General features: G+C 46.9%; 1 protein-coding gene across 5 annotated transcripts in view; it reads left to right on the forward strand.

Annotated features, from left to right (window-relative positions):
- The first annotated feature begins 1,733 nt into the window (after positions 1-1,733).
- Positions 1,734-14,003, forward strand: part of LOC120537906 — a 125,636-nt gene continuing 113,366 nt past the window's right edge. For 4 of the 5 annotated variants that reach the window (XR_005635411.1, XR_005635410.1, XM_039767168.1 and 1 more), the window contains exons 1-4: positions 1,734-2,291; positions 6,766-6,871; positions 6,958-7,058; positions 7,137-7,187. Coding sequence is in view for 2 of the 5 variants with exons in the window: in XM_039767168.1 (XP_039623102.1) it covers positions 1,758-2,291; positions 6,766-6,871; positions 6,958-7,058; positions 7,137-7,187 (792 nt within the window). In the remaining 3 variants the exon portion in view is untranslated. The remainder of the gene's footprint in view (positions 2,292-6,765; positions 6,872-6,957; positions 7,059-7,136; positions 7,188-14,003) is intronic. The other variant, XR_005635412.1, reaches the window with a different exon arrangement.

A 14,003-nucleotide genomic window follows, 5' to 3' on the forward strand; every position in this document is an offset into this window, starting at 1 on the left:
AAAGGTGGGCGCTTTTGCTAAGATTTTAAGAAGTGTTTTTTGAATGTTGATCAATGAAAAGCACCCACACTTTTATTTTACGAGTGATGTATGAGAGACTTATTTTTCACTTTTTAGTACACTTTTTAACTTAATATAAGTGTGCTTTTTAAAAAGTATTATATATATATTATTTTCAACTTTTTAGTCTTGGGTTTGTTTTAGTATCATTTTGTAATCAATATTTTAGCACTTCCATTAATACTTCTATCCGTTACTAACGTCAGCTGTTGGTGAAATCTTCAACTATTGTTCATATGTAAATTTCATTTCTTAATTATCATGGATTAATTGCTCAAAAGGGCAGCACGGTGGCGCAGTGGGTGGCTCTGCTGCCTCACCATTAGGTGACCCTTAAGGGTTCGCTTCCCGGGTCCTCCCTGCGTGGAGTTTGCATGTTCTCCCCGTGTCTGCGTGGGTTTCCTCCCAAAGACATGCAGGTTGGGTGGATTGGCGATCCTATATTGTCCTTGGTGTGTGTGTGTGTGTGTGTGTGTGTGTGTGTGTGTGCCCTGCCCGGGATTTGTTCTTGTCTTGGACCCTGTGACCCTGTGTTAGGATACAGCGGGTTGGATAATTGATCAATTAGTGAAACTGATTATTGATTCATGTATTATCACCGAAAATGAGTAAGTGTACAAAATGTCAAGTCATTTGGACATTAGTTAAATATCGATTACAAGATTTGTACCAGACAACAAACAACTGAAGTTAAAATAAGCGTGGTAAATAAATAATAATATAAATGAATACATTAAACGGTTAAAACGATCCTTTTAATGAACCTCGTTCATGAATATTTATATTTCAGCATCAGGTGGCTATTCAGCGTGCACGAATATTTTCTGACTGCAGTGTCGCCATAAACTCACAAGGATGCTGAATTAAAACACCGCGATTCGTCGAACTTGAACTCTCTGACTTTCTGGCTTGACGCAGTTGTTTCTAGCGGTTTTGTTTTTTTGGAGATGATGCCCCTGAGGACTGGCACTTTGGCACCGGATTTCTGCTGTTCAGTACAAACTTTTTAACGGATCGTCCCCAGACGTGTGTTCTCTTTGCGTGCCGCCTTCGATCCATCCTGGGGTGAAGCCTGCCTTGTCCCCCCCCCAAGCCACCCCGAATCAGACAGAAATGTGTATGTATGTACATTCTTCTGTACTGTATTGCGTTTAACCTGCACCCCGAATACGAAGGCGTTAACAATGCACCGCATTTATGGATTACGACACCGCTTTCCGTGGAGCTTACTGAGTTCGGACGCCACGATGCCCGCTCCTCTGGTTTCGGACACCAGTCCACAGAAGGACTGAGGAGGCCGGAGATCGGTCTTCTTCCAACTAAGGTAGAAACTCGATTTCGTTGCTATGCTACCCATAATAAATGTGACTTAATCCGTTCATTAAACGAGCGAAGAAATTGCAGCGCTGCGTATACACCGTTCAAAAAGTCGCCTTCTACCAGCAGAGTTCGGCTCGCCGCTCGAACAGCCCATCGGATGGGGTGTTTATGTCACGTGATTTGGATTTCGCCAATGGGAGAACGGGAGTCTCCCGCTGAGCAGGAAGGTCCCGTCACCCTTCGATTGCGTCACGGGCTTAGGCTTACCGGTTGCCTGGTAACGCTGCCCTTTACAGTGGCCGGACCCTCAGCAGCACTTCAGTCTTTCAAAAAGCCGCGGCGGGATCCGCACGTGTACAGGAAGACAGACAGGAAGGATGCACGCTTTGTACGACACCGCGGGCACGTTTCTGGCGGCGCTGACAAGGCACACAGAGGTACCTGAAGTCCAAGAGCCGCAGTCCTCGCTGGTAGCCGACCTGGTTTTTCTCGAATCGGCGCCCGTGAACGTGCTGCTTGTGGCCGGTGTCACTTGCGTGGTGTGGCGTTTCTGCGCGCGGAAGAAGGCGGCCGCCCGTCAAGCACGTTTTACCGGCGACATCTGTGAGTTGGCTTACCGGCGGCTGTGGCTTAAACAGGGCGAGGCGACGGAGGCGCTGGGCATTGGGGACGAGCGCTGCGCTAAAACGATGTCGCTAAAGAGGCGAATGCTGAAGGAGGAGGAGGAGGAGGTCGACGTGCGAGGGGCTGCGGCGGAAAACGCAGAGTCTAAAGGGGAGACCCGAGGCCCGCCGTCGCCACAGCTCGTTCAATGCCATCGTTGCAAAAAGCTGAAGCGAGCGAGAAGCGGCAAGCAGGGAATCGACGAAGAAGGAGACGGCCATCCGGCAGCAGAGGGCGCCAAACACAAGGTGAATCATTCTATTGATGTTTATATAGCGCCTTTTTAGAACGAGTTTACACGGAAAACCTCTACGTTACAAATGTTACAAAATGCCTAACGCATATATGTAGAATACAGAGTTGGCCAGCCAGTTAAGAAATTTGAAACTGCTAAGCTTTCATAAGCCCAATTAATGTTACTGTCATTGTGATACGACCAGCTGACAATGGAAAAGAGGAAGAAAAAATCTCTGGCCAGCAGCACCCCTGGTGTAAATAAACCCTTGGGGCAGTTCATGGTTGGTTATAACAGAAAGAGTCAGACACGGTCACATTCTCTGGACACCCCGGCCAACTGGCCGCCCACTTGGTGCTGGGCACTCTACCATCATCATCATCATCATCCTCATCCTCAGTGCTATAGCCCATGTAGGACGCTGGCCTTGAGGAGGACACGGCTTCAGTCTTCTTTGTTTTCCACTCTCAACATCTGAACCCCAAGTCTTTTTAGATCCTCTGCCATATTAGATTACAAACTTTAAGGAAATTCAGATACACCATCAGAAACCTAAAAACAAGGATAGCAGCGGCCTGTGTACTGGTATTTAACACGGACCCTTCCTGTCAGCATGTCTTTACTTGGCCACGTGTGGCGTTTGTGCTGTAAAAACAAGGATACTGACTTTGAAGACAACTCTTGGGATTAATAAAGTATCTATCTATCTATATATCTATCTATTATATAGTGCCTTTCACTGTATCTATCTATCTATCTATCTATCTATCTATCTAATACAGCCAATCAAGTAATTGAGAAGTAAACAAATGAAATTAAACTTAATGAGTACATCAGCTTGGAAGCCCTGAACTGCCTGATAGGGGTCGCAAGAAAAGACCCCCAGAGGCGTTTCTGAGCACACCCCGGTCGGATGAGCCTGTGGCCGAAAGTGCTCTAAGACAGCGCCACCTGGAGGGGATTTTTTCATCCCATTTTGCCACCATCCTCTCTTCCACAACAGCCCCCAGTGTGTCCGGGGTTCACCCTGTGATGGCCCGGGCTTTGCTGATAGGTTTGTTCAGACGTTGTGCTTCTTTTGGTCATTTTCATTTAATTTCTGCACTGTGTGAAAAATCTTCAGCATCCTTTGCATGTGTCCTACTCAACATAATCTTCCTCTTTTTATATTCCAAGTTCTCCATGCATTTTTTTTATCTTGTACCTCATTGGTATTAACGGCTCATCCTTAGACCAGCGGTTCTCAGACTGTGGGGTGTGGTGGGGGGTAACGCCGAATAAATGAACAAGACGTCAAAATTTTACATTTTTATTTCAAATTTAAATTTGCAAGCATATAATCACAACGAATGCATTATAACTAAAACTAAAATCAAACATTTCTAAGGCATAAATCTAATGACCAATATGTGCCTGCTTTAAAGTACACGGCCTGTCCAGGTTTGGTTTGATATTCGAGATATCGGGACCCTCGGAGCTCCTTTTCTGTTTGAAGTTTGTTTCAATGACGGGCGGCGCCAATGCCGCTGCTTTTATAGTCGCGTATTTTCAATCCAGAAAGTTCGAGACGTGTCGGTGTCTGTCGCCAACATTCGGGTCACAGCAGATCAGCTGAAAATGCGGCGCGACGTTACGGCAGCACACTGGCAGCGTAGCCAATATTGGCGGATTGAGTTCAATGAGTACTGCGTGTTGGTTACTTTCATGATACAACTAACTGCGGTGTGATATTTGGCGGACGAAAATACGTTCGTCTCGCGCAAATTGACTTTATCGGTGTCCGAGGTTTTTAAAGATTAAAACCTATTTAATCGTTTCTTTACATAAAAAAATAATGAAATAAGAATAAATAATTTATTCTTTGTTTTTGGGATTAGAATTACTACCAAAAACCACACAAGGCATTTTAACAGTTATTAAAGCACAATTGCAAATATTTCATCGAAGTTAGCCAAACGCACGCAAATCTTATGGAAGTAAAAATGACAGGATACCGCGACACCGCACGAGTGTCCTACCTTTGTTAGTTGTATCGCTTGTTATTCTCCATCCATCCATTATGCAACCCGCTATATCCTAACTACAGGGTCACGGGGGTCTGTTGGAGCCAATCCCAGCCAGCACAGGGCACAAGGCAGGAAACAAACCCCGGGCAGGGTGCCAGCCCATCACAGTGGGTTATTCTCCTCTGTTTTATATTATACAGGGGGAGCAGAATTATTCCACGTAAGGGGTTTGCGAAATATGGAAGTTTGAGAACCGCTGCCGTAGACCATCTTTAAGATCTTTCTGTCCCGTCTCTGTAGAAGGTTTTCTTCCTTATCAGTGGAGTCCACATTTACACTCCGTCTAATGTCTGTTGATCCTCCGATTTAAAAAAAATATGCTGGAGTGCGGAATAACTTTGGTTACTGGCTGTTGCAGAGCATGGCATCCACTTGTGCCGGGTGGTCATCCTTCCTCTTCTGCAGCCTCCCGAGTTTCTCTGGCGTCTTTCTCTTGGGCTGGAGTGCCGCCTGGTGGTGTAGCAGCGCCACAGCCGACGAGACGCGCAGCGGAGGAGTGTCAGTGGCCGCTCACAATTCTAGTGATGGCTAACTAAGGAAGATTCAGTAGGGTGGAATAAAAAAGATGAGAGCACTCGCATAAAGAGGGATGCCAACTGTGCTTTTCTGGCAGGTGACGCCTCACAGGTCACACACACACACACTTTAACAGACTGGCTGTCCCATTTTGAGCCCCCTTACAGCAGTGACACCCCCACTTACGGAGACCAAACATTTCCATCCACCTCGGCTAAAAACTTCCAAACTCCACGTGTTCTCTGCATTACGTCCACAGGGGTGTCTCGTTTACAGTTTACAGAAACGTTTTAAAAATAGGAAATGAGTCACACGTAACGTTTTGGAAGTACAGTGTAAAGGAGGAGCGGGAAATGTGGGCTTCCTACGCAGCCTTAGTGAGGCCGGGTTTCCCCAATCTATAAATACAGTTTAGGGGGTACACCCATTTCCCCCCCCACCTTGAGTGTTGCGATAGGACGTGAAACACGCGTAACGTTTGTAAGTACACTGCAAGGAAGGAGCAGACGAAATGTCCAGTATGGAGAGCGAGAGGATTAGTGAGGAGTCGGTGAGGGCTTTGCTTTTTATATGTAGAGATCGTACTTTATAACTTCTCCCCATCTTCCCTTCTACATTTATAACTTAAATGACAAGCAGGACTTGAGTTACACTTTAAATAAAGTATTATTGATAATAGATAGATAGACTTTATTAATCCCAAGGGGAAATTCCCATACTCCAGCAGCAGCATACTGATAAAGAACAATATTAAACTAAAGAGTGATAACAATGCAGGTATAACAGACAATAACTTTAATGTATAATGTTAACGTTTACCCCCCGAGTCGCATAGTGTGGGGTCTCCTCAGTCTGTCAGTCTGTCTGTCTCTGAAGCTGCTCCTCTGTCCTGAGATGATCCTGTTCAGTGGATTCTCCATGATTGACAGGAGTCTGTCTGCTCAGCGCCCGTCGCTCTGCCACGGATGTCAAACTGCCCAGCTCTGTGCCCACATTAGAGCCTGCCTTCCTCACCAGTTTGTCCCTCATCTTTATGCTGCCTGCCCAGCACACCACCGTGTAGAAGAGGGCGCTCGCCACAACCGTCTGATGCAGCATCTTATTGCAGATGTAGATGGACACCAGCCTTCTAATGAAGTATAGTCGGCTCTGTCTTCTCTTGCACAGATCATCAGTATTGGCAGTCCAGTCCAGTTTGTCATCCATATTCATAAATACTAACAATAAGCAAAGTACAAGTGAATATTGGCAGCCATACCACCTGGTAAATGCTGACGTGTAGTGTCAGGTGGCACACAGACTTGCAGTTACTTTAAATGTCTTGAGCTAAGGTCTCGTTTGAGGTCAGCTTTCTTCAGAGCAGGCCGCATGCCCATCTCAAAATGGCTGCCGCGCTTTGCTCTTCATTGTGTTGTCCTTTTCAGTTCATGGTGTGTGAGAGAGAGAGAGAGAGAGTGTGAGGGGTAAAGCAAGCCAATGAAGAGATTCTCTGTCCAAACCCTACAGCCAATAGGGTGTCATGACTTCAGGCAATATTTAGACCCATGGGGCACCACACAATACCTTTTACACCTGTGCCTGCCAAATACCATTTGTTGAGCTGATGTTTGCCAGCTGGGCAGTCTGGCTTTCCTGTGGGGTTCACTGGCCAAACTGGTTTTGATGCACTTCCCCTGACCCTGTCCCAAAATTACAAAGAGACCCCATCCTTAAAGAGGGGTTGGGGTACTTAACTGTACAAATAAAGACGTCCAAGATATTTATCAACTTGTACGCACAACTTCTCACCACCACAGAAGGCTCACGTCTATAGAGTTTGTGGTACGTTCTCGCTCGAGCAGGTGCCCAATAAACTTCACCCCCTTATTGGCGGAGCTCTGTGACGGTTTCTGTTGTTGTTTGCAGGTCAATGAAGAAGAAGATGATAAGGTGAACTTACCAAAGCAGCTACAGAAGACCATCCAAGACGTGGCCGTCATAGACAGCGTAAGTCACCTGAGAGCTGACAACGGTAAGTGGGCCTCTGCGAGGCAGATTAGTGGGGGCTCCCAAGTGGCCGGGTGGGCTTTCTCATGGCCGCTGTGTCTCCTTTTTCAGAGTACAAGCTGGTATTCGAAGAGTACAGCGTGGGCCCCTTGCTCGGGAAAGGCGGATTCGGTATGGTCCGAGCGGGAACGTCAAAGGAAAGCAGCAAACCTGTAAGTTCCGTTTGTTCTGAACTTGCGCTTGTTCTCCTGATTTGTTTTTTTAAAGTCATCTCTTCTGTTTCTCCACAGGTGGCCATCAAATTTGTACAACTGCCCACCAAAAACGAGTGGATTCATTTGGTAAGTGCAGGAGCGCCTTTCATGGTGATTGTGTGCTAGTATTTAACAGTTAGCACGTCTTTACTTGTGCAGATGTTCTAGCAGCACCCGCTTAGTCACACGATTTTCCCCAAATGGGTTTCCTTTTCATATTTTCTGACATCACCTGTAGTCGTATCTCCAATGGCCTCCACATCAACTCTTTGTGATGCTCTGCACATCCACCCGAGAAAAGGGGGAAAAACTACTAAAAAAAAAATGGAAGAAACCTCCGGAAAGGCAGTTCAAAGAGAGGCAGACCCCTGTGCTGGTAGGGTGGGCATGCAGTGGGTATCAAAAAGAAAAAAGGGGGTCAATACAACACAATACAATACACAATACAGTTTAAAAATAAACATTTTACAAGTACAGAGTAGAATTTAACAGTAGATGATATCCCATAATATGATTTGGATTTGTTTAGAGTCCTGGAGACCTCCGCCATCAAGCTAAACCCCCCCATCTGACCATTCCACAGCTGCAACAGTGCAGGCCCTTCTGTGATGATATAACGGATCCCAAATTATGTGCCAGTCCACCCCTCTTGGTATCATCTGCCAACTTGACCAGCGTGTTCCTTATATTCCTAGCTAAATCATTTATATTTATTAAAAATAGCAGCAGGCCCAGCACTGCCCCCTGCTGGTCACCACTCTTAACCTCACCCAATTCTGATGAGGTTCCTCACACCATCACCCTTCCTGTGTCTGAGCCAATTCTGCGCCTGTCTACACACCACACTCTGAACTGCCACTTTGTTTAATTTGATGCCCACCCCCTCATGTGGCACCACGTCAAATGTTTTCTGAACAGTCATTACGTGACTTTGGGTTGTAGGGTATGCCAGCCTTGTCGGCGGCGGCTGCTGATCTCGTTGGCACTCCGTGTCGGTTTACACGACTGTAAGTCTCTGCCATGTTGAATGTAGAGATGCCTGATGACTTCCAGCACCTCTGTGCTCACAGCCAGCCAATAGTGGGCTGCTTGACGGGGCTGCGGCTGTCCGGCGGGTTCTGCTCCAATCTCGGATCATTTATTTATTTATTTTATTTTATTTTATCCCCCCCCAATTGTGGTATGGATGATATGAGACATCAGACAGACGAGCTTCTCTTCTCTTCGTTCATTCGTTGGTTTTCAGTTCCCACAAACACAGAGCCGCTGCTACGACTAAAACTCAAAACCAAACCTGTTTGAATGGCAAGTTGCAGCCTGGTTGGGTTGAGTCAGTGCCCACGTTAGATGCCATGACTGCAGGTAACGGGTAAGATTATGTATAGGAAGGCTGCAAATCTAGAAAAGTCGTGTACTGTGACATGGCCTTTAGAAGACAGCATTTCTTCTTTGCCTCTGTCACTCTCAGTGTCACTGCTGTGCCCACATCAACATGTCCCCATCTCCTTCTTCCTATGTTTTTATGACGCACTTTACATCTGAGGACACCCGGATGGCTAATCTTCTTGTATCATGTGGAGGTTTCCTCCTCGTGCTGCCCAAACTCTTTAAACGGCTGGCATGTTTGCCCCGTGGCTCAGGGGTCTGTGTAGGACCAGGCCTTGCCCAAGTGTTTCTGCTGCCCTGTGTGAAGCTGTCAGTCATTAAAACACAAATCGCTGACATTCAGAACCGCATTTCCTGCGTCCTCGTTGAGAATTTGAAAACGATTTCTTTTGAATCCATCGTATCGGTGGGCTTCGCCGTCTGGTGCTGAGAGGTAAGCCACACAGATGACTGCTCTGTTGTATGAGAAGGCTTGCTGTCAGAATAGAAGAGAGTAATCGTAAACAGGCCGAATATAAAGAGTGTCATGGATGCCAAGTCCGTCGAGCACACGCTGTCCCGTTCAGCGATGAGGCAGAACTCCAGCCTCGCCACATTTGTGTCCGTCATGTGGTGAGGAGTCACAACAGGCACATAACGGAAGAAAATAGCAATGCATTTATGGTGGACGCTATGGCATTACAGGCCCCTGATCCCGGACCCCCACTAGACCCCTCACAGTCTCCTTTTCAACATGACACCTTCTCGTAGGCTCTCCTTTGCTGCACCTCCTCTTCAGGTGGGCTTTGTCCTCTTTCTCTCATAAGTCCGACTCTCCTCAGTCCCTTCAGGCCGTACTTGGGGGGGACGTCCGGCCCCTACTGTACTGCACCCAGGAAGCACTTCTGTCCTAAAACTTGGACTCTTTCTCTCAGCAGGGCCGCCAATTTGGACTGCAATTCCCATACTGCCCTGTGGGCTTACACATGGGAGGCCCACCAAAGTGACGCTGCCACGTATGTGACCCTTCCAAACGTCCATCGTAGAGACCCTGCATGTGTCCATCATCTGCATCCACCCAGTGTCAACATGAGATGAAGAGTATGGAGGTGGATAGTTGTATTGAGTCCCAGTGTTGATGAAGTCCTGCGCTGTACTGACTCCCCCCCCGAGCCCCCCATTGCCATGCTTAGTGTCTGCCTTGTTCACCTAAATGGCTGAGCTGGCCCTGATCACGATGCGAAGTTTCCGACTTATCCAGAGGTGCCTCCCTCAGCCTGGAGTTGCTCGCCATGTAGACGTTTGTAGGACGGGCTGAGCGAGTACTCGGGTGGTGTTTGTGGTGGAAAGGCGCTATATAAGGGCGCACAGTGACCACCATCCACACGGACTCCATTTGTGACCACACTCGAGATGTGAATACCGTAGCGTAGCTGTGCTTGCTGTTGTTCCACAAGTTAACCATGAAAACCCCAATCCATGCCTTCATTCACTCTGTTTGTATCCCAGCCTGGCGAAGCGACCAAAGTTCCGTTGGAGATCGGCCTGATGCTGCTGGTCTCCAGTGACCCTGCCCACCCTGGCGTTATTCAGCTGCTCGACTCCTTCTGCTGGTCTAGTAAGGTTGTGCTGGTCATGGAGCTGCTGGAGTCGTCCATGAGTCTCACGGACTACATGTTGAAGCAGGGTGGCTGTCTGATGGAGCGACAAGCAAACCTGATCTTCTCTGTGGTTGTGAACTCGGTGCAGTACATCCACTCCAAGGGGGTCTTTCACAGGGACATTAAGCCTGATAACATCCTGATTCAGTTGTCCACTGGGCAGGTCAAGTTGATAGACTTTGGTTGTGGTGCGTTGCTGCGCGAGGAGGAGTACACGAGCTATGCGGGTAAGGAAAGCAACACTTGTTTCTATAGCGCCTTTCACGATGAGCGAAGCAATGTAGGACTTTGTTGTGGTCACGCAGTGCAGGGTGGGATTACAGGACAAGTTGGGGGGCTTTGCAAGCTGATGTTACTCCTGCACAGTCGTGGTGTTTATGAGTTTACCTCATGAAATTGTGTCCTGAAGTGAAGCATATTGTATACATTTGTGTTTTATAATGGCTGCTGGGGGTCCCGGTGTTGAAGTAGCAAAGGCGTCAATTGAAGAAAATGGGCTTTCTGCCTTTCTGAGGCGTGTTGGTGACAGCAAAAGTAAAGTGGGAATGGCAGCACGAATCAAATGTACCGATTCAGCAGTGGGAGGAGTTACGACAGCAAACCGTCCAATCGCCAAGCTTGTCCTACCTCTCCTGCTTTAGCGCCGTCGGCTCGTATTCACGGCTCCAATCTGGACTCGCCGGTTTACGTTCCGTCCTGTCACTTTGAGAGAGTCGTGCCAAGCGGCAGCGTGCCGGCCAGCGGTGCTCACCAGAGTTTCATCGTACTTTACACGCGTCACAGTAAATGCGAACCGAACTGATTGCACTTCATTGTCGTTTGATTGAAAACACCGCTAACCGTAAGCCACCTCACCCTACCCGATCTGCACATCGCAAGTCAGGTGCTCCCTCGACAAAACGACAAGCCTTAGCACATGGAACTGAGAGCAGAGTGACGCGCCACGAGCCACATAGCGCATTGTTTAACGAGGAGGTGGTGACAATAGAACTGATGACATTTCTGAGGGAGTAAACTCATTGGCCCTAAAGCCTGTCAGTCCGTTAATACACGGGGGACGTGCAGACCCCAGGCTGACCCTGGCACTGTGTTGGTGGACCACCCTTACCTGATTAAAGTCCACGTCAGGCGCCTGTAACCTCAGTTCACTCCTCGTCACTTGACTGCACGCTACACGTGTGCCAGACCACCAAAGCACAGACCTGCGACAGGCAGTGAGCCCCCCGTATATCGTAAGGGCGACTTTTTTCAGTTATTGTTGCAGCATTTCAGTCAGAGTTCTTGTTTTTTTGTCAAGTGTTTGATTTTTGTTACTTGTTGTTTATTATTTTTATATTTCTTATGCCTGCGTTATATTCAGTGTGATTTGTGGGTGGTACCCCCAAGAGGCGGGGCCATCTGCCCATTACCATAAGAGGACCGCCCTCTGCCCTGTAAAGGCAGGGTCTACCCACAATTCCTTGTGGTTCATTTGTATGCCCTTGGGAGTTGGTGAGCATCTCGGCTTGGGATTTTCTGTCCTTTTTTTTTTTTTTTTTTGTGAATTTCTGGATTTTGTTTGACTTTGTTTGCTAGATTTGTGTTTGCGACTTGTTTGCCTTTGCAGGCCTTCCCTGCTGTGCCTCTTTTGATTTTGAAAATTAAATCTTTTATTTGTGAAGGATTCCATGTTGCCCATTGCCTGGGTTTTTGATGGGATTTCCCCCCTCAAGTGGACATTTTTGGAGCTGTTTGGGACTCACGGCCTTCATTACAATTGTGTTGTTGTCTCAAGCAGGCCGTGACATTGTGTTTTAGTGCATTTTAGATCACCACTCAGCGCTGTCTTGTTGTTAAATCTGGACATTTGTAACTTCAAGGGGGACCAAAGTCCCCCATCCCTGCCAGTCTCCAGTCTGATGTTAATCGAAATCAACTCTCGGATTGAAACTCCGCTCACTGATCTAATAACACGAAATCTGGGTGCTCCCCTGACAAGGTCCTCATAGAGTTTCTCACACTTCAACCGCTCCAAAGATGATAAAGGTGGGAAAACTGCTGGCCTGGACACCTAGGAGGCAACATTCAATGTCAGTGACAGCGAGGAAGACGAGCAGCAAAGTGAAGAGCACAGCCGCTCCTTTTTAAAATCACATCCGTGGTTTGTGTTTTACTTTTTATTTTATTTTATTTTTTTTTACCTTCTTAAAACGACATGCAGGTGCTGTTTTAGTAAGCGTGCGGAATCTCTTGATGCCGATCAGTACTCCGCAGCACTTCGGGCTTGGAAAATGGACATACTCAGAACGTTTTAAGGCTCTTCACAACGGGACCCCAGCAACCCATTCGCTAAATTCTAAAACAGACTGCGGTTTCGGTTTACATTTTTAAAATGCAAGGCAGTGTGAGGTTAAGGAATGGACCTCAAACCTGAGGCTGTGGGTTCAAATCCTGCTGCTGGCACTGTGTGTGTGACCCTGAGCAAGTCACGTGACCTGCCTGGGCTCCAGTCGGAAAACCAAAAGAAATGAAACCAGTCATAAATGTTGAAAATCACTTTGGATAAAGACACAAGCTAAATAAGTAAACGTACAACATGCTTCACTTTAGAACAGTGTCACGTGGCAAATTGTTGTATGCAATGATTGTGAAGAAAGAACTTTGGTGGTTGAGAGTAGCAAACGTAACCTGCAGAGGTAGGAAAGACAGCAAATACCAGGAAAGTCAAATCAGGCCTTGTGGTGCAAACAAAATGAATGAGCAGGAACAGCAAGAAGGCCGACATGAGAGAATCCAACAGTCAGACGGTCAGGAGCTGTGCTGTGACTTGGAGGAGAGACGTGGGCCGGGGGCAACTCTCTGTGCCAGGGTGGGGTGTGGCAGACGGTCTTTAGATCTTCTGTAATAACTGAATCTGCTTATGTCTTATATAGTGCCTTTCTTTATCTGTCTGTCCGTCAATCTATCTAATCCTGCCAACTACGCTATCTATCTATCTTATCTATTTATCTATCTATTTAATCCTGGCAAGTAGATATATAGTCAGATAGCGTAGTTGGCAGGATTAGACAGACAGACAGACAGATTATCTATCTATCTATCTATCTATCTATCTATCTATCTATCTATCTATCTATCTATCTATCTATCTATCTATCTATCTATCTGTCTGTCTGTCTGTCTGTCTGTCTAATCCTGCCAACTACGCTATCTGACTATCTATCTGTTTATCTCATCCTGCCAACTATGCCACCTGTGTAGTTGGCAGGATTAGGTAGATAGATAGATATGGATCTATTATATAGCGCCTTTTCATAATGCTCAATGTATTTATTTATCGATTGATTGATCTGTCTGAGCTCCTTCAGGTCACTTATCGTCTGACAACTGACTGTCATCACTGTATGGCAGCGGAGATCTAGCAGTTTAGAATTGGAGCTCCTGAACTTCAGTCCAGACTCTTGGGTCCTTCTACTGTACAGCAGCAGTTTTGATGCCCGTTTCATTTCCATGAATGCCCTCCCTGTGTTTCCAGGTACGCTCCTGTATGCTCCTCCAGAGTGGTTTACTTTAAAGAGGTACCGGGCTGAGCCAGCGACCGTGTGGTCTTTGGGAGTGACGCTGTTTGAACTGGTGTATGGGAATGTGCCATTTCTGCAGGAGGAGGACGTTGTGAAAGGAAAGGTGACCTTCAGGAGTGGGGTCTCCACAGGTGAGAAGGGACTTGGTGTCAAAATGTCCTGCTGTCTGGATGTGCGTCGTGCTCTCTGAGTTACTTTAAGCCAGTAAGAGTAGGACATGTCACTGTTCACTGCTTATTGTCATTTTACACTTACACAGTTGAATAGGAAAGAATGAAATTGAGTTCCTATTGGATGTTGGTACAAAATAGAAATTC

The sequence above is a fragment of the Polypterus senegalus genome, chromosome 10, assembly GCF_016835505.1.
Source record: "Polypterus senegalus isolate Bchr_013 chromosome 10, ASM1683550v1, whole genome shotgun sequence".
In the NCBI taxonomy this organism is placed as follows: domain Eukaryota; kingdom Metazoa; phylum Chordata; class Cladistia; order Polypteriformes; family Polypteridae; genus Polypterus; species Polypterus senegalus.